This window comes from Desmodus rotundus, chromosome 2 (genome assembly GCF_022682495.2).
Source record: "Desmodus rotundus isolate HL8 chromosome 2, HLdesRot8A.1, whole genome shotgun sequence".
Lineage (NCBI taxonomy): Eukaryota > Metazoa > Chordata > Mammalia > Chiroptera > Phyllostomidae > Desmodus > Desmodus rotundus.
The window spans coordinates 8,364,515-8,385,493 of NC_071388.1; the positions used below are offsets into that span (position 1 = coordinate 8,364,515).

The 20,979-nt window shown below is 48.4% G+C and overlaps 1 protein-coding gene across 1 annotated transcript in view; it reads left to right on the plus strand.

The window, feature by feature from the left end:
- The first annotated feature begins 3,034 nt into the window (after positions 1-3,034).
- UBASH3A (ubiquitin associated and SH3 domain containing A) overlaps positions 3,035-20,979 on the plus strand; it is a 41,302-nt gene continuing 23,357 nt past the window's right edge. The window contains exons 1-7 of the mRNA XM_024559887.3: positions 3,035-3,108; positions 6,119-6,253; positions 8,162-8,215; positions 10,912-11,098; positions 14,775-14,973; positions 18,004-18,173; positions 19,561-19,769. Coding sequence (XP_024415655.3) covers positions 3,056-3,108; positions 6,119-6,253; positions 8,162-8,215; positions 10,912-11,098; positions 14,775-14,973; positions 18,004-18,173; positions 19,561-19,769 — 1,007 coding nt within the window. The 5' untranslated portion in view covers positions 3,035-3,055. The remainder of the gene's footprint in view (positions 3,109-6,118; positions 6,254-8,161; positions 8,216-10,911; positions 11,099-14,774; positions 14,974-18,003; positions 18,174-19,560; positions 19,770-20,979) is intronic.

Sequence of the window (20,979 nt, forward strand, 5' to 3'; positions counted from 1 at the left end):
CGGCCCTGCCGCTGTGGACCAGGGCACCTAGACAAGCCCCTTTGGAAGGCGGGTGGATGTGAACGAGGCATTCATTTACTCAGCGAATTCCCCAGGCCAGCTGCCACCAGCCCGGCACCCAGACTCAAGGCAGGTGGCAGAGGGATCAAAGCATTCACCTGTGGTCTCCGGTGGTGACAGACGCTAGGAAGGGATGAGGCTGGGACAGGCTATTGAGGGGTGGGACAGGGTAGTGGAGGCAGGCCTCTAGACAAAGTGACGTTTCTTGCAAGGCCTCGGCATTGGAGGCCTTGTAAGCTGAGAGGGGAGGTTGTTCCAAGCACAGGACCATCAACACTGAAGACTCTGAGAAGATGGCTGGGGTGAGAAAGACCCTGTGCCTGGAGAGACCAATGGGCAGACCGCGGAGGGCCCAGGTCCCTGGAAGGAAGGGCTCCAGTTGGTTTTTGTGCGGTGGAAACACACGGAGCCGCGGAGCTAGGCAAAGACTGCATCTGCGCATGTGCAGTGAGTGCAGGAGCCGGGGATGGGAGACTGGGGACGGATGCACAGAGTTAAGAGGAGGCTGCTGAAAACCTCCGCCACCTCGGCCATGACTTGGCCAGAGTTGCTAGTGGTGCAGATGAAGATGAGGGCTGGATTGGGGATTGTTTCCGAGGTAGATTAGGCGGGATTTGCCGGTGGCAATGACAGCCAAAAAGACAGAGTCAGCCAGTCATGGTTTAAATTCAGTCTCGTTTTCCGGGCTTCAGCACCTGCCCAGGCACCTTTCTGTGTCTCTTGGATTTGATACGGATTATCCTTCAACTCATAACCCTTCTTCATGTCTTCCCTAACTGCTCTCTGTTCCCTGAACGAACGTCTGCCTCAAAGACAGGGACAGAAAACTTAGCACCGTGCCTTTCGTTGCTTTTACGTGAGCGGTAGGCGCTCTCCCAGTGTCTGACACGTGTGCCGGAGTGTGTGCCGAGGCTCCGTGTCCACTCTCTAGGTGACCCTAAACCAAGGGGGACTAACAATACTTTGTAATATGCAGAAGACCAAAAGCCATCACGAGGTCACATGGACATGTGTCAACATTTGTTCACAGGTTGGGATGAGTGTCAGGTGAGGTCAAAGGTGGAGCTAGTTTAGCAGCAGGAAGCAGGATGGGGACCCGTGAGGGCGCTTAAACTTCCACCTCCACAAAGGAGCCCCTGGAACGGTCACCCACAAATCCATTCCATCAGGCTCATCTGATTTTTCTGTGACTTTCCTGGTGTCCCCACGGCAAGTCCCCATCCCAGGAGCCCTCTCAGCAGGTAGGTCACCCTACGGGTCAGAATTATTTTGGCCCCTCACAAATGAGTTGGGAAGTATTTCCCAATTCTCTGAGTTTTTGTAAGATTGGTATGATTTCTTTCTAAAATGTTTGAAAGGATTTACCAGTGAAGTGATCTGGCCCTGGAGCTTTCTTTGGATGTTTTAAATTATGAATTTAATTTATATAACAGATATAGCAATGTTCTTCCTGTATCTGCTAAGTTGTTTTCCAAAGAATTTGACCATTTTATCTAAGTTGTCAAATTTCCTGGCATAGAACTGTCAGGTCGTCTTTATTGTCTTCCAATTCTATTGCCTACAGTTCTGTGTATAGGTCTTGTAGTAGTTGTTAGATGACTCTCAGGTATTGGGTCATTTTTGATGCCCCTGCAAATTATATATGTTTAAAATTTCACTCTATTGACAGTAAAACCTGACATGGAATTTACAAGAAAGGAAACCAACAGGCCAAGCTAATTCACAAACATCAATGCAAAGATTTTTAACCAACTATTGGCAAATTGAATCCAGCAACACATGATGAGGGCAACACATGATGACCAAGCAGGTTTTATCTTAAGAGAACAAGGTGGATTTGACATTCAAAACTCAACTGCTGTGCCTTACTTGCCTCATTCACTGAATAAAGAAGGAAGCCAATGTGATCATCTCGATAGATGTAGAAAAAGCATTAGATAAAATTCAATGTCCCCTAATGAATCTTTGAAAACACCTCAACAAACTAGGAGTGAAAAGGAATCTCCTTAATCTGTTGGAGGGTAGCTACCAAAAAAGGCACTTTTATTTCAACATTGCACTGGAGATCTTTGCCAGAACAACATGGCAAGAAGAGAAAATGAAGTTTATAAATATTACAAAGGGAGGGAAAAATGTCATTGTTTGAAGATTACATAATTGTATACATAGAAAATGCAAGAATCTACCAAATATTAGAATTAATAAGTGATCTGAGCCAGATTATTATATGGCCATTGACACATAAAAATTAACTGTGTTTCTATGCATTGGCAACAAACAAATGGAAATAGAAAATATTTTTACACGAGAGCATCCAAAGCAGGAATAAACACACAGGAGTAAACTTAGCGACAGAAGTACAAGACACTGGCGACTCCAAAACATTTTTAAGAGAAATGAAATGGAAAGATACACCATGTTCATGGACTGACTCAGAATTGTTCATTTGATCTATGGATTCAACATAATCCCAAATAAAATCCCAGCAGACCTTTTTTTGTGTGTGTGAAAATTAGCATACTGCTTTTTATTGTCCCCATATTTCTTTCCTTTCCCTTTTTTCAAATCAATTTTACTGAGGTCTAATTTTCACTCTGTAAAACACACCCATCAGTTCAACCAGACGCAAAGATCTATGCACCCACATAGTCCCCACCAAATCAGGTTATGGAACATGTCCGTCAGCCCCCAAAACTCTCTCAGACCCTGGCCTTGGGCCACCATATCTCCCTTCTGTTTATATAAATTAGTTTTTACCTTTTGTAGAATTTAATTTCAATAAGATTATATGGTATATATAATCTTGTATCTGGCTCCTTTTAGTTAACATAGTATTCTTTTAAATTCACTCATGTTTTTGCATGAATCAGCAGCGTGCTTCTTTTTACTGATGAGTGTTAACCATTGATTGAAAATGCATAATTTAAGTATCTGTTCACCATTTAATGAATATTTGGCTTCTTTCCAGTTTGGCTCTACTGTGAATAACATCACCATGGACATTCACGTAAAAGTCTTTGTATGGGCATACATCTTCATTTCTCCTTGGTAAGCAGATAAGAATGAATTGGTCATATAGAAAATGTATGTTTAACTTCAAAAAAAACTATCAAAACATTTTCCAAACTTGCTGGACAATTTGGCATTTCCACCAACAATGTATGAGTGTTCCCACTATTCCACAGCCTTGTCAACACTTGGTATCGTCAGATTTCAATTTTAGCTCTTCTAGCAAGTGTGTTGTGGCACCACATTGTGGTTTGGATTCACATTTTCCTGATGACTAATAATGTTGAAATCTTTCCACATCCTCATTAGCCATTCATGCATCTTCTTTCGTCAAGTGTCCATTTAGATCTTTTGCTCATTTTTAAACTGGATTTTTTTATTATTGACTATAAGAACACATATACACACAATAAATACATATATACATTATGTTGTATTATATTCTGAATATGCTGGATACAAGTCCTTTTTCAGGTGTATATATAATGATACTTTCTCCCAGTCTGTGGCTGCATTGTTTTGGGGGGGCGCTGTCTTTTAAAGAGTAGAAATTTGATCAAATCCGATTAAAATTTTTTAATGATTTATGCTTTTAACATCCTAAGAAAGCTTTGCAAACCCCAACATAGCAAAAAGTTTTTCTCTTAGAAGTTTTAACATTTAGGTCTGCCACACATTTTGAGTTAGTTTTTGTGCATGACGTGAAGTAAGGGTTGAGGTTCACACTTTTCCCATATTAGTATGGAGTTTCCCAGCACCATTTGTTAAAAATATTAACCTTTCCTCTACTGAATTACCTTGACCCCTTTGTAGAGCAGCCCTTGACTACATACATGAATCTTTGTGCACTCTCCAACAGCACACTACAGCAACATGATTTTCATGTGGATACGAAAATGCAAGGGGCCCAGAGGAGCTGAGACAACCTTGAAGAAAACGAAATCAGAGGGCTTAGCCCTACAGTAATTAAAGCAGTGTAGCGTGGACACAAAAATAAACAAGTCAAACAAGAGAACATAAGGAAGTCAGAAACAGTCTAATATACAGGGTGGGACAAAAGTAGGTTTGTACTTGTTCATATGGGAAATAATACCATAATTAATAATAACACAAGAATAAACTCTGTGTTTCACGTACTCACACTGTAAACCTGCCCTGTATATATAGTCGCCTGAATTACAGTAAACATTCTACTGTGATTCATTGGGCAGGTGATGGTCTTCGCAATGGATGAAGCTGTGGGGAAACACAGGAACCTTACCCCTGCCTCACCCTATACAGAGAGTTAATTCAAATGGATCGTAGAGATAAACGGGAACAATAAAAGTGGTAAAGCTAACAGAGGAAAACATGGGAGACCATCCGTCTTCATCAGTGTGGGATTAACAGTGATTTCTTCTACAGGATACAGAAATTCTAACCATAAAAAAAGATTGATAAATTAATTTTCATTCAAACTGAGAACATTTGTTTCACCCAAAGACATTCAGAAATTAAAAAAGCAGATCACAACCTGGATGAAGTTATTATCACTAAATGCATTCAACTAAAGATTTATACTTGGAGTTCCCACAAATTAATAATAAAAACCAAAGTATCCATTTTTTACAAGGCCAAAGATTTGAACAGGATCTTCCCCAAAGGGGTTATTTAAGTGGCCAATAGCCTGTCTCATGGCGCTCTGTGTCCCTGCCATTTAGGGAAATACAGATTAGAACCACAGTGTCATACCACTGCACACCCACAGATTGGCTAAAACTGAACAGGCTGACAGTATCAAGTGTGGACAAGGACGTAGGGCAGCCGAATGTTCACCCATGGCTGGTGGGAGGGCAAATGAACAGCTGCTTTGTAAGCCGTCTGGCAGTTTCTATGCAGTGTGCACGTAGCCTACGAGCCCTGGATCTCACCCCTGGAGAGACAACCTAAGAGAAAGGCACACTGGGCACTGACAGGCGTGTATAACAATGACCTCGCAGCAAAACCACTGACAACCACACACACGACATAGACAGAGAAATAAGCTGTGGTGCCTTCACCTTGCAGAACACTGCCCAGCAATGCAGTGCTCTAACTATGGCCACACACAGTAATCACAGGGCTTAACTGCACACACAAAAGAAAGCAGACACGAAAGAGTACACGCTGTGCAGTTGTGTTTGTATAAGATTCAAAAATAGGCTCAGTTGATGTACAAGTTAGTAGAGTGGTTACCTTTTTAGGGGAGGGAGAGATTACTGGGAGGCTGGGTGGGGACAGGGGGCGGGGCAGCCTCGGAAGTCCTGGTAAAGTTCTGGAGTGAGTTAGTTACTCAGCCTTGACACTCTTGGTATGTTGGGCTGGACCCTTCTTTGCTCTCCTCTGCATTGCAGCACCCCTGGCCTCCTCAACTGCTAGATGCCAGTAACAAACACCCCCTCCTCACTGGGACAATCAAAAATGTCTCCAGACATCTCCGGGGCCCTGGGGGAAGGGAGCCAGAGCTCTCCTGGTAGAGGACGGGTGTTTACTGCTGGTCCTGGGGGAGCATATGCTCACTTTATGAAAATTCGCTGAGCCACACACACACATTCCAGCAAGCTTCCGCATAAAAACTTTTGTAAACTTAGGGATTTTTAAAATAAAAAAAAAAAAGAAGTCAACGAATAGCTAAAAAAACCCAAAAATTTTAGAGTGAGCAGTGTAATATCTGGTGTGCACGTAAGGAGACTAAGGTCCAGGGTGTACAGGTATCCTGCCGTCAGTGGGCCCCAGCAGAGGACCCTGCCCCCGCTCCCACTCCCTTGCCCCTCCCCCGTCCCATGCAGACTTGCTCCCAATGCAGCCCCAAGACAAAGCCCAGGCTGGGTCTACACAGGGACCTCCGGAACTGGAACCCCACTGTGGAACCCAGGTTGATGGATGCAGCTCCCCAGCATCCTGCAAAGAGAATTCTGAAAACCAATACCCCGTGCAAACAGGATATTGGCTTTTGTCAGAGAGATCAAAAAAAGTCTTGAGGTTTTTCTTCGCAGCCTCAGCCTCTCCCTCTCTGGCTTCATCTGCTCAGTTCAGGGTGCAGGCAGGAAGAGATGGCAGCCGGAGAGACGCAGGTCTACGCAAAGGTCAACAACAAGCTCAAGGGCCGCAGCGCCGCCTCGCTCCTGGACCCCCTTCTGGGGATGGGCTTCCCGGCACACACCGCGTGAGTACTGCCCGACGGGCGCCTGCCCCTGCCTCCCAGCCTGGCCCTTCCGTGGTCCCTACCACAGAACAGCAGGCAGCTCAGAGCGCCTACTTCCTGTCGAAGGGACGCCCGTGGCAGGGCGAGAAACTCTCTAGTCAGGCCCTTTTCTGCTTTTTATAAATGAAATGAGCGGGACAAACTCTGCTGGCTGGATGGTGGGGGGCCTGGTTTGTGGGAATTAGAGGTGTTACCACAGCACCCTATCTCTCAGGGTTTGGAGGAGCTGGCGGCCTACTTGTACCCTCTTTGTAAGGCAACTCAGTGACTCTGAGGGGACACTTCAAACTCTGATTTGAAAGGCCCAATGAGTCCCTAATTCAGTGAGACGAGAATGTCTTCAAATGGTGCCGGAAAGCATTAATTCGTCCCTATGAAAAATCTCTTGAATGTCCGGTCATGAAACGAAATGGTTTGGAAACCACTGGGTTAGCACAACCCCATTTGCCCATGGAGAAAGTCCACACGCAGAAAACTTTAACCTTAGGAGTTACCCCCTCTTCGGAGAGAGAGAAGACACCCCAAAGCCATGGGCTAGGATACCGACCCGGGGTTACCACTTCCGTAGGAAACCGATTTCTTGGAGTGGGTCCCCTCAGATGCATGTCAGAAGCCCCCTTGGGTAACCCTGGACTTGGGAGGGGGGGCAAACTTTCCTTAAACATTATAACCAAATCCCAGCCAAACTGGGGGGAATGATGTTGAAGCTAGAGCCCTTTCTTCTGCAACCCAGATAGGGCTTAGTCCTCAGGGTCAAAATAAACCCAGGGCCTGTGAAATGGAGAAGGGAAGCCAGCGTGAGCAGAGCACGTGCCGTGCACCCGACCCTGTCCTGAGTGTGGGTGGGGACACTGAGGCCAGAAAGGGCAGGAGGAGGCAGGGCAAGACCTGAACCCCACTCTCTGAAGCACCTGTAAAGCCCATGCTTTCTGACCTGTAGCATAAACGCATGCTCAAAATACCTTCTAATTTAAACACGTTGGGGGTAGGAAACATGTTAAGCTTCTCATTAGTCTGAAGCACCCCAAGTAAGGCTCCGCGCCAAGGCCTCTCTGCGGGAACCTCTCCAGGGGGCACATCCACAGAGCAGCACCGGGCCGCAGCCTCCCAGGCTCCTCATCGCCCTCAGCTACTGCGGGCTGAACCCCTGAACGAATTCCCTCAGCCTTACTCCTTGCTGTTCAATTTGGTCCGGTTCAGTTCAATTCAACTTTTGTGCGTACGTCCTGGTTACAATGCTAAGTGAGACACAGTTGGGCCTCAGGGACCGACAGGCTGGTAGTAGAGGCAAATGGACATGAGCTCATTGAGATGATAAGTGTGGTGACCTTGTACAAGGTGGGGAAATAGAGGGGCTGCACGTCCACCCTGCTGGGTAGTTTGGGGAGGGCTTCCTGGAGGAGGGGGCTCTCCTGGAAGAACCATGGGCATGTTGGCTCAGGGCCACATTTGGCAGGGAAACAGGTGCAAGCTAGGGCTAGGGCCCTGCACAATCAACTGCAGGATCAGAGAGTGGGTCCACCTGGCCCTGGTGCAGGGTGCCTGGGGCATGGTGGGGGGATGGGACTGCAGGCATGGGCGGACCTCAGGGCGTGAGCCCTTGGACTCCAGGCCAAGGATTGGAGGTGGGAGCCCTGGAAGGAACATGAGCAGGTCTGCATTTTCCAAAACCACAGTAGCCATTCAGAGGACAGAGGCCTGGGCTATGCATCCAGCTGGGAAGTAAGCCGTCCAGCTCGTCCTCGGTGGGGGGGGGGGGGGGGGGCCACCTGCAGGCCCGATGTGAGGCAGGGCTGCCCCTGCCTCTCACCCTTTCCCCAAAATGGAAGAGAGGGTTCTGAATGCTGCTTGTGTTCTGCTGTCCTGTAGGCTGAAGGCGTTGGCAGCCACTGGGAGAAAGTCGGCGAAAGAGGCAGCCGAGTGGTGAGTGTGGCTGTCTTCACACACCCGACAGTGTGGGAATGGCGGGACTCTGCAGGGGGACCCTGCAAGTCGCTCAGTACGGTCCAGACAGGGCAGGGCCGCCCACCCAGCTCCGAGGGAAAGGAATAAACAGCCCCAGTTTGAAGTAAAAAACAAAAGAACGAGAACCTCAAACAAGGTTTCCTGTACTTAAAAATCTGATGTAATCCAAATGTGGCTGTCCAAGAAGAAAAAAGTCCGCATGGTTTGTGGAACGAAGGGAAGAGCCCTTTGGTATAAAATAGAGGCTGCCACTCTCTCGGGCTGCCTCAGATGGGGACACAGTTTACTGGGGTCAGTCATAAATGTCCCCTAAGGCATCAAATGGCACGTTGCAATTCAAGGGGTGCCATGTGCCTGGGGGCGGGGTCAGGAGCTCTGGCTCCAGGCTGTGCCACCACCCCCGGCTCTGAGACTCCGCACAACGCCCACAGCTCTGGGCCCCGGTTGTCTTATCTGGGGATCTGGAGAGGGCACCCCACTCTCTGAAACCCAGTCCTGCCTGAATGTGCCATGATGCCATCCTTCTGCCTCGAGGCGGGAAGTCCCCTCTCACGCTGCCCGAGACAGCCCTCGTGAAACTCGAACAATGAAAGCTGGGTCCCACCAGGCTGGGGTGCCCCTCACAGGGCAGGATAGCAGGCACTGACCGTGGGCCTCGGAGTGCCCAGCACATCCCCCGTGGGAACGCCCTTCCTCCTCCAGAAACTCTGGGCCTGGGGCCAGGCATGTGGCCCCTCCCAGGGAGGGAGAGAAACACCCGGCTGGGCTAGCTCTAGGCAGCTGCCACATTGGAACAGGACCCACGGGACCAGCAGGACCCACTGCTCTGAGGGCCCTGGTTGGTCCCTCAGCCAGGAAGTCCCACCAAGGAGCTGGGAGAAAGTAGGATCAGCTAGTCTCTGTGTAGAGTGGGCCCAACCGCACTCAAACTCAGGGAGGTGCAAATTAAGATACCATTAAAAACAACAGTCACCGTCCAGTGTTGGTGAGGGGGAGGGGAAGGGCGGTCTCTTACTTTCCCAGTTGCAATCTGGGGGGTGTGTGTATCAACACTGAAATTGGGTGTAGCCACCCAGACAGGCAGGTCCAAGTCTAAGGACATCCTCCGGAGAAATTCAAAGGGATCGAAAACACATGTGCAAAAACCCTAATTACAGTGTTAAAAAAGAAACAACTTAAGTGCACACCAGTGGAGTGAATGTACCAAAGGTCACCTACCTATGTCCATGGTGGGATGTTATACAGCCCGAGAAATTTCCTGCTTAACTACGTGTATATTTATTAACAAGGGGGAATCAGGAAAACATTGTTGAGTAAAAAAATGCAAGTTACTGCCCTGACCGGTGTGGCTCAGTTGGTTGAGCATCACCTGCAAAGGGAAAGGTTACCAGTTTGATTCCCGGTCAGGGCACCTGCTTGGGCTGCGGGTTTCGTCCCTGGTCAGGGCATACAAGAGGCAAGTAGTGGATGTTTCTCTCTCTCTCTTTCTCCCTCCGTTCCCCTCTCTCTAAAAATAAATAAAATCTTTAAAAATGCAAGTAGCAGAATAATTTGAACAATTGCTTATATTCATATAAAATACACACAAGTGCTGTCTATGAATTTATTACTTAAATGTCTAGAGGAAAACAAAACAGCTTAACCATTGAGGTTGCCTCTAGAAGGGGTGAGTCAGGGCAAGGGGGAAGGGTGCCTCTATCGGTATTTTTTATTATTATTAAGGGGATGTATTTGCATGTAACTGATGTTTTCCTGAGTGGATGTGTATTGTGCTCTAAACTTAGTGTTATCACGAGAGCGCTTTCCTGAGACATTAGCAAGTCTTCAAAACCACACTTTCTGACGAACAGATAAGTAAATGTATTGTCATTCCCCTAGCTTTTCCTTCTTTCCTATTACGAACAACTCTACAATAAACATTTTACACACGCAGTTTTCTTTTATACTTTTTGTTTTTTCCTGGGGTTCAGTTTCTGGAGTGGAATTAGTAGTTCAAATGGTCCGGGTATTTTAAAGCTTTGACACGTACTGGCCGATCGCTGCAGGTGGGGATTTTGTGAACTCACCCCTGAACCTCACCACACCCGTGACACGATAGAGTGTAACGTTCTCCCTTCATTTGACGCATGAGAAAAATGGTTGTTTTCATTCTCGTGTTTATTCTTAAAGAGAATGCTCTTGAACTGTGGGTTGCCTATTGTTTTCCCTCGTACCTGAAATAACTTTTTCTGAGTTGAAAGAAAATGTGACAGTCCCCTAAATTTTGTCTCATTCGCTGTGGTTTTGATTTTTACATTTAATTTGAAGTGTGAGGTAAAATTAAAATGTGAAATTTTTTCCACAAAATGTTCAACACTAAGGGGCTGGCTGCACCACAGAGGTCGTTTGAAGACCAGATTCTGAGTTTCACCATCACCTTCCTGGCATTTTCTTGGCCTTTGACCCTGGAATCGGACGAGCCGGGGGCCTGGGGCCCAAGCAGCCACAGAGGGCGCCAGGTCCAGTGCATCTCACTGTGAGGGGCACGGGAGCCATGTGCGCGGTGCGTGTGCCTCCGGTGCTCAGCACGACCCATTTCTTTGCGTGGCCAGCCTCCAGGGGAAAGGGTCTCTTTGTCACGACACCAGGTGACAGTGGCCTGTTCTCTGTTGCAGGCTGCGCTGTCATCGCAATGACCCTTCTCTAGATGACCCCATCCCCCAGGAGTATGCCCTCTTCCTCTGTCCCACGGGGTCCCTACTGGAAAAGCTTCAAGAGTTCTGGAGAGAGAGCAAGCGCCAGTGCACGAAGAACCGCGCGCATGAGGTCTTCCCTCACATAACACTCTGCGACTTCTTCACGGTGAGCCATCCCCAACGCGCCTTTAATGCCCATGAACCCAGCAGCGGAAGTCATTTTCTGCGAAAACCAGGCAGTGATGGGACAAAATCGAGGGCGGCCATTTGGTTTATTTTGATGGGGGTGGGCCACAATTGTAGTGTTAGCTGACTTCTTTATGTGAGATGTCCTTTATTTTCCTCCTTTATCTGGTCAACTCCTATTCATCCTTCAGAACCCAATTCATTTATCCCCTCCCTTTTTTAAGTCTTGCCCAGCTTCTCAGACAGAAGGAATTTTAGCTCTTTGTGCTCCCACCTTCCTTTGTTTATGTCTCCAAGTGGCACTTGCCCCATTGTATGAAAATGTGTCCTGGGCATCACTGTATCCCTCACCAGAATGAGTACCTTGGATAAAGCCACTCCTAGAGATTAGCACAGGGCCTGAAACAGAGGAATGGGTGGGTTTGGGCCAGTCACAGAGGCAGGACTTGGTCCCCGCCTAAGGGACTAGCCCTGACTTAGAAAATGGTCACACAGACAGCTCCACGGGGGCCTGGGAAGGTGAGAAGGGCCTGGGCTGCTCGAAACAGAAGGAGAAGGAGGTGCGAGAATGAGGGAGGGAGGGAGGGACAACACCACTTCCTCTGTGGTTCCATCAGAAAAACCTGGAGAGGACACACCCTGCCCATCCCTGATGTCAGCCAGCTCTGTGGGCTCCATCCAGGTCAGGCCGAGCTGTTTATTTTTTTTTACTTTTTTTAAAATTTATTTATCGATTATGCTATTACAGTTGTCCCATTCCCCCCCCTTCAATCCACTCCATCCCTCCCACCCCCCTCCCTCCCACATTCCCCCCCTATAGTTCATGTCCATGGGTCATACTTATACGTTATTTGGCTTCTACATTTCCTATACTATTCTCACCCTCCCCCTGTCTATTTTCTACCTACCATTTATGCTACTTATTCTCTGTACCTTTCCCCCTTTCTCCCCCTCCCACTCCCCTGTTGATAACCCTCCATGTGATCTCCATTTCTGTGGTTCTGTTCCTGTTCTAGTTGTTTGCTTAGTTTGCTTTTGTTTTTGTTTTAGGTGTGGTTGTTAATAACTGTGAGTTTGCTGTCATTTTTACTATTCATGTTTTTTATCTTCTTTTTCTTAGATAAATCCCTTTAACATTTCATATAATAAGGGTTTGGTGATGATGAACTCCTTTAACTTGACCTTATCTGAGAAGCAGTTTATCTGCCCTTCCATTCTAAATGATAGCTTTGCTGGATACAGTAATCTTGGATGTAGGTCCTTGCCTTTCATGACTTCAAATACTTCTTTCCAGCCTCTTCTTGCCTGTAAGGTTTCTTTTGAGAAATCAGCTGACAGTCTTATGGGAACTCCTTTGTAGGTAACTGTGTCCTTTTGCCTTGCTGCTTCTAAGATTCTCTCCTTATTTTTAATCTTGGGTAGTGTAATTATGATGTGCCTTGGTGTGTTCCTCCTTGGGTCCAGCTTCTTTGGGACTCTCTGAGCTTCCTGGACTTCCTGGAAGTCTACTTCCTTTGCCAGATTAAGGAAGTTCTCCTTCATTATTTGTTCAAATAAGTTTTCAATTTTTTGCTCTTCCTCTTCTCCTTCTGGTACCCCTATAATTCAGATGTTGGAATGTTTAAAGATGTCCTGGAGGTTCCTAAGCCTCTCCTCATTTTTTTGAATTCTTGTTTCTTCATTCTTTTCTGGTTGAATGTTTCTTTCTTCCTTCTGGTCCACACCGTTGATTTGAGTCCCAGTTTCCTTCCCATCACTATTGGTTCCCTGTATATTTTGCTTTGTTTCTCTTAGCATAGCCTTCATTTTTTCGTCTTATTTGCGACCAAATTCAACCAATTCTGTGAGCCTCCTGATTACCAGTGTTTTGAACTGTGCATCTGATAGGTTGGTTACCTCTTCGTTGCTTAGTTGTATTTTTTCTGGGGCTTTGATCTGTTGTTTCATTTGGGCCATTTTTTTTGTCTTGGTGCCTGTTACGTAAAGGGGCGGAGCCTTAGGTGTTCACTGGGGCGGGGTAATGCTGGTTGCTGCGCTGTGACACTGTACGTGGGGGAGGGGCCGAGAGGGAGCAATGGCACCTGCTCTGCTCTCCGCCAGATTTCAGTCACTCCCTCTGCTACCCACAAGCAAACTGGACCCCTCCAGTGCTGATTCCCGAGTGGGCGGGCTTGTGCACACTCTAGGTCCCTATGGGTCTCCAATGAGCTCTCCTGTGAGGCTGGGAGTTTCTCCCACTGCCGCCTCAACCCCCACAGGTGTTTTCAGTCAGAGGTTTGAGGCTTTATTTCCCCGAGCTGGAGCCCTGGGTTGCACGGTCAGCTTCACTCCCCTGCCATTCCTCCCAGTTTATCTATGCGCAAATGTGGTGCTGTGGGGTTTGCCAGCTGAAGCCTGGCCTGCCCCGTTCCACAATCCTCCACAATCCGCCACCTCACTGAGTCCTCCAGCCTCGGCCTTGCCAAGAGTCCTCTCCACCCTGGCTGCCCGTCGCCGCCCCTCCTACCTGTCTGGGTGAAAGTGTCTTCTTTATCTCCTTGGTTGTCAGATATCCATACAGTTTGATTTTCTGTCAGTTCTGGTTGTTTTTTGTTTTTAAATTGTTGTTGTCCTTCTTTTGGTTGTGCGAGGAGGCACAGTGTGTCTACCTACGCCTCCATCTTGGCCAGAAGACCAGGCCGAGCTGTTTAGACAAGCCTCTCCGGGTGACTGATGGGGAGCGCCTGCCGCGTTGGGGTGGGGAGTGGCACCGTGGCACTAGGAGGGGTGTTCGGACAGACATGCAGGGGCAGCAAGGACACAGGGTCAGAGTCTGTGCTGGCGCTCGGTCCTGCTGGAGGCAGTCTCCAGACTGAGAGGTGTTGGAGATTTCTGTGGGAGAAACACCCGTGATGGATAAAGGAGAAGACAGGACGGGCAGGGCAAGCCTCGAAGGCCTGGCACCTGTGCATGGAGGGGGAAGGGGACTGGGCTCCAGAGCCTCACCTGCATTCGCTGCTCCCAGAAAGATGGGGAGCTGGGAGCCAAGACCCCGTCAGGCATAGAACAAATCCATAACCCCAAACACAAGAACCAGATAAATTGTGTTACAGTTACAGCGCTGTGAACAGAAAAGAGGCTCACTAGGCTGCATACTTTCATTAATTACATTAATACATGTTTAAAAATAATAAATGAACCACTTTCAAATGGAGCGGGAGCTGCCACCCCGGAGGAACTGCCCCGCGTATGGGATGCCTCAAGTCCCGGAATGTTAGAACAGGGCCAGATCACCTTTGGCTGCGCCTCAGCTACCATGTGCCCCAAAGAACTGTTTGCAAGGATAACAAGAGAACAGATGTGCTGACTACCAGCTAAGTGTTTTTAATTATTTAGAATTAACATGGTTAAGGTATGTTACCTGCACCAGGAGCGATGCCTTCCTTCTCTGGATGGACTTGTTCCCCCTGCCTTTCTCATCAGAGCCCCTGACCTTTGTCTCCAAATCGGAGCAGCATTGGGCTTCTGTCTGAATCAGTGCTTCCCCAGTAGCTATTCTTTTCTTTGATCTCACATAAGTGCTCATTGCCTCTCACTTTGAAAGGCCTTGTATTTTAGGTTAACAGGGGGACCTTGTAACAAGCACTGTGAAAGCACACGGCTGTCTTTTCCCTCAGTGTGAAGACCAGAAGGTGGAATGCCTGTATGAGGCTCTAAAGAGAGCTGGAGACCGGGTGCTGGGCTCCTTCCCCTCGGTGGTCCCCCTGGTTCTCCATTCTTCCATCAGCTACCTTGGCTTCTTCGTGAGTGAGGGACCTGCAGATGTCATCCAGGAATTCGCCACGATATTCGCCACGGAGGCAGCTCTCTTAGCAGGTAGGCAGCCCCGGCCGGTTGCACCCACAGGGCCCGGTTAATAGAACGTGACCCTTTTGTGTCCGGGGTTGTTCCTTAACACAGCGACGTTCAGGCAGCTAGTTGGGCCGAGCTCAGGGGTGCACCCACCCTTGCCCAGGCCACATCGATCCCCACCACTCCCTTGCCAAGCAACTTCTTTGATACAGCCTCAAAGCCAAACAACTTCACTAGATCCTCCCTAATGAGCCCGGTGCCCTTCTAAGGTAAGCAAACAGAGAACCAGCAGTGGTCTCTCTGGCACTGATTTCAAAGTGATTTTCCAAACACTTGCCATATTCCAGCTTCAGGGGAAACTGTCTCGGGTGGGAACATTGCATGGCTGTGTGATGACAGGGATTGCAGGCTGGTACGCACGCAGAGAGACAGGGCCAGCTCCCAGCCCCATGCCCACCTTGGGCATCTCTCCTAACCATGTCAGCACTGTGTATAAAACACAAGTCCTCGCTGATTTAATTTTTAGGTTTGAGCTTAGTCCTCTCTCCTTGGCATTTTGGGGAAAGATTATTCAGACTCACTCTGAGACTCAACAAAATTCCCTTTTCCCCAAACACCAGCCAGGTCCGGAGACTGAGGCTCTGGCTGGCATTAGCGGGAAGAATTCTGGACTTGACCTTCGAAGATGTAAATTGCTCCTACGTCTCTGGTTAGTGGTGTGCCTTACTCCAGTCGCCTCAACTCCCTGAGTCACTTTTCTTTCTCTGCAAAATGGCGAAGCTCTTGTCCCTGGAAAAGTGTAGCCTATTTTCCTGGAAACTCCCTGTTGTTCCTAGTGCCTCTGGGTATTGTAATCTGCTAACTCTGAAACTCAGAGGCCACAGCCCTGGTGGGAAGACCCCTCCTGCCCCTGCACAGGTGGCTGTGTGCCCCATCCTCAGACATGTATGAACCCAGGTCCATGACTCTCAGATTCCACTGGGAGGCTGCCTTGTCGAGTCCGGGGGTCATATATGCTGGATGATTGTGAACTTTCCCTCTGTCTCTGGGGGTTAGTCTCCTTTATGAAGGTGACCTCAAAGTTTGTGTCTTGAATCTCCTGCCTCTGAAAAGACAACATGGTTCTTGTCATGGCGCGGTGTGTCGGCCACATGCCTCAGAGCTGGCCTGGTGCTTCGCTTCCTCTTCACTTCTCCCCCCAGAGTGGGTCTCATTGCCCATTTCACAAATGGAGAGACTGAGGCTTGGAAGGGTGTTATGTCTGTCCAAGGCCACTGCCCTGGGTTGAATAGTGTCCCTTAAAATTCATGTCTACCCACAGCCTCAGAAAAGGGCCCTACCTGGAAATAGGATCTTTGCAGATATAACTGGTTAAAATGAGGTCGTACTGGAGTAGGGTGGGCCCTAAATCCAATGACTGGTGTTTTTGTGTGGAAAGGACTCAGAGACACAGGGAGGAGGCCATGTGAAGACAGAGACAGGGATCCAGTGATGCAGCCACAAGCCGAGGACCACCCAGAGCCCCCAGAAGCTAGAAGAGGCAGGAAGGACCCTCCCCCGCCCAGAGGCCCAGAGGCCCAGAGAGAGTGGGCCCTGCTGACACCTTGATTTGAGACTTCTGTTGTTCAGAACCATGAGGGAACAAATTTCTGTTTTAAGTCACCCAGTCGGTGGCAGTTTATGACCACAGCCCCAGGAAACCAGCAGAGTCCCCTGCCCAGGGGGTGGTGGAACTAGGCCAGGAGTCCAGCTCCATCTCACTCCACTCCAGCTGGGCTTTCTACTGAGCAGCCACAGGTCCCAACCCTGAGAGACTCCGCCCTGCCCTTTCCTGCCTGTGCCCTGCATCTGACCCTGAGGGCTTCAGAAGGGCCAGCCCCAGCTCAGTTATCTCCCAGGTCCCTCCCCGGTGAAAGTCCCCATGGGCATAGGGCCACAGAGAGAAGACAAGAACCCATTCAGAAGTCAGTGACTCACTGATGCCTCTGATGACAACAGCGGCAGGTCTCGGGCCACACTGACTCAGGTGGCAAGGCGGCCCTGCGCCTTCTGTTAAGAGAAGGAATTTCCCCGACACCCACTCAATCTCTTGCCTCCACAGTGGTGGGTGAAATGTGGGTGGGGCCACCACATCTGGGCTCCAGGAAGTGTCCACAGCACCCCCGACACTTTTCAGAGGAGGACAGATCCTGACTGTTGCTGTGTGCTGCCCGTGGGAGAGGAAGCGGGTAACTGATAGTAACCGAAAGATTCGGAGAGGCTGTGAGTTCAGAGACTGGTTTCCACGGCAACCCCAGCAGGCAGCCCTCACCATCCTCTTGTCATTGGTGCTGTCAAACAGAAGCTGAGTCAGGCCCAGGTGGCCCCGCCAAAAGGGGCAGCATGGGTCTAAAGCCAGGTCTACCTCCCACCAAACTCTGAGCTATTTCCGCCGGTCGCTGCCTCCCCAGAACATAAAGCACTTTGGGGCCCAGCTGAAATCAGACCCTGGCTGGCCTGAGAGCCCCGAAGGGAGGACCAAGGGCCGAGACCCCTGCAAGGACCAGGGCCCGCCAAGGCGAGCCGAGTGTCAGGGAGACTGTCATGTTCAACAGAATTGTGTTGCCTCTGGCATTTTCTTCCCGAGACTCTGCAGCTGAACGAGAAGCCATTGGCCTGGACAGGGAGCCCACCAGGCCAGGCCACTGAGTAACATGCGCACCCCAGGGATGGAGCGTCGGCTTCACATACATGTTACTCCACTGTTGGGGCAACCAGCTCGCAAAGGGATACGTCCCAGACTCCACCCCCAAGTCCCATCTCTACCCCCACCTCTTTTATGCTTCCTTGTAGAATCCACAGGTACCCAACCATCTCCTTTATAAGGTGAACTCTGCAAGACGGCACAGTCTGGGGGGAGTCCTTGCCTGGCCGAGGAAGGCCTGGTGCAGAGGCAGGGAGCCATGGGTAAGGGCTTGTGCTGCTGAGCCTGGGCGTGCAGCCATCCTGGGCGAGTAGCCATCCTGGGCTCAAGGTGCTGACGGCGGGCATCTCTGTGTTTACCCGGTTTCGCAGACTGCACCGTGAAGCCCTGCACCAAGCAGCTGCATCTGACGCTGGCCCACAAGTTCTACCCCCACCACCAGAGGACGCTGGAGCAGCTGGCCAGGGCCGTGAACCCGGCCCACAGCTGCCAGTGGACCGCGGCGCTATACTCGAGGGACATGCGCTTTGTGCACTACCAGGTGAGCAGCCCAGGTTGGCAGGTAGACCACATCCTCCAGCAGACACTGCGTGAGTGGCCTCCCCAACCAAGCACCACCCCAGCCACCCTCTGCTGGAGGTATTTTAGTGGAAGGAAGAACTTCCATTCTTTCTTTAAAATTATTTCTTTCTTTGTGCAATTTGCAATCAGCATTGTTTTATGTATACAGGGTGAGGCAAAAATAGGTTTACAGTTGTGAGCATGTAAAACAGAGTGTATTCCGTATTTATGAATTATTGTATTATTTTCTATGTGAACAACCATAAACCTCCTTTTGCCCCATCCTGTATAAGTTCAGACACACAAATTTGGGGGGGAAATGGAAGCATTTCTGGTAATAAAATATGAACTATTGCAAAGATTTATCAATATATTATGTTGCTTATTACTGTATCTTGCCATGTGTAATGTATACATTTTTGCCCAAATATTTGAGGGAAAGATAAGGAAGCACATTATATAGGAGTGGTACTAATTCCATATCTATATAAATGTTTTTAATTCTTTTATTTATGCTTATGCATTAAAAGTGTAACTCTAGAAGGCAATAATGATATTGTTATGCAACATAATACCCTGGAATACAGTAATTGGCTTTGTTTCTAAATATAAATAAATAATTGAGTTTAAAAAATTAAAATGAAAGCTTTTTTTCCCTAAAAGTTCAGACCAAAAACATGGGTGTGCATTATACATGGCAAAGTACGGTGATTTGTTTAGGTAATGATTTGGGTGAAGCCTCAGTCCAAGGCTTTCTTCCTCTAAACTGATTCGCTCAAACAGAAACCAGGCAGTGCTCCTTACGGACCCACAGAATAAATACGGCTCAGTCCACCGTGTTCCGTGCTGTGGAGGAAGCTATGAAACGCTTCACAACAGAGAAGGTAGATGTGAAAGTTGGGTTGTGCTTTGAGATATTTCATATAAGAAATGAGGACAGAGATAGGTACATAGATACATGGATACATAGATCGACAGATGCTAGATGAATGATGGAAAAGGTAGATGGTAGAGTGGTGATGAATACGTGTATACGTACATGCAGAGATGAGTGACACTAGATGATAGACGTGATGAGCAGATGGTTGATGATCGATGACAGATTGATAATAAATGCATACGTATTGTACATACATACTAGACAGATGATGGACACCAAAATTCATTTCTAAATCTATCCAGAGGCTTCTGTGCTGTATTTAGTTATAATCTAGCCATCTATCATCAGACAAAGGCTCGGGTGGCCCCTTGGAGACATGCAGCCCATGAAGGAGCCTAAAAGCCAAATACAGAAATAAGCCCTCTACCGTCATCTTTCCCAGCCCAAGTCCTTGCTTGAGACGTGAAAACATTTGCCTCTTTTCCAGACCCTGAGGGCAGTGTTTCAATACAAACCCCAGAACGTGGACGAGCTGCCACTAAGTCCTGGCGACTACATCTTTGTGGACCCCACTGAGCAGGAGGAAGCCAGCGAGGGCTGGGTCATTGGGCTCTCACAGCGGACCGGCTGCCGGGGCTTCCTGCCGGAGAACTACACAGAACGAGCCAGCGAGTGCGACACCTGGGTGAAGCATAGGTGAGCACCTCCTCAAGCAGCAGCCCAAGATCCCTGTGTTCGTGTCTGAGAGCACCCACCTGAAAACAGTGGCCATGGTGTTTGCATGCTTCTAGACCATTCCATCACTGGTATAAACGTCAATATTATCCCTGCAGGGATACAGTAAGGATCTTGGCTGACTCGTGGTTTTCTGCTGATAACACTCAGAAAACTCGAATTATTATATATGGCTTCTGAGATCTTAATCTCAAAAGATTACAAATACCACTTCCTTGCTAGGGACATAAATTACAATCAGAAGTCCTGTGCTGGGTTTTACTTATCTCTACCCAGGGGTGTCCAACCTTTTGGTGTCTCTGGGCCACACTGGAAGAGGAGTTGTCTTGGGCCACACACTACTAAATACATTGTGACACATAATCACCAAAAAATTTCATGATGTTTTAAGTAAATTTACGATTTTGTGTTGGGCCGCATTTATAACCATCCTGAGCCACATACTGTGGTTGGACACCCCTGTTCCTAGAATCCTATGGCACATTATTAGTTTTCTATTGTTAAACAACAGATGTCCTTAACCTAACAGCTAAAACCACAAGCCTTTGTTACCTCACAGTTTCCACAGGTCAGGAGTCTGGGCGTGGCTGAGCACAGGGGCTCCCAAGGCTGGGGTCAGGTCTGGGCTGGGGCTGGGGGCTTATTGGAGGCTGAGGGGCCTCCCCCAAGCACACATGGTTGTTGGCAGAATTCATTTTCTCAAAGCTACAAGACTCCTGGTGGTGTCACGTTCAGCTGGAATTTCTTCATTTTAGTGTCTTCAGCATCACCTGAATAGTCTGAGGATTTTCAAAATCACCAAGTACTGGTTCCTCTTACTGAATAATTCTTCCCTCAACTTCCCTCTCTCCTCACACCTTTAACACTTTGCATGGAAATGCGCTTAGCTGTGTAACCGACTTCCTCACTTACAAGTTCTGCTTCCCAAGGACAATTTCAGTAAACCTTTTTCCACTACATAGTAAGGACTTGTCTTCCTCCAATTTCCTATGATATGTGTCTCACTCCTTCTGAGTCTTCACCAGCAACACCTTTAATGTCCATATTTCTGTTAACAGTCTGTCCAAGGTCATTTAGACTTTATCATGCTTCTCAAACTCCTCCCAGCCTCCACCCACTGCTCGGTCTCAGGTATTTGTTATAGCAACGCCCCACTCCTGATACCAAATTT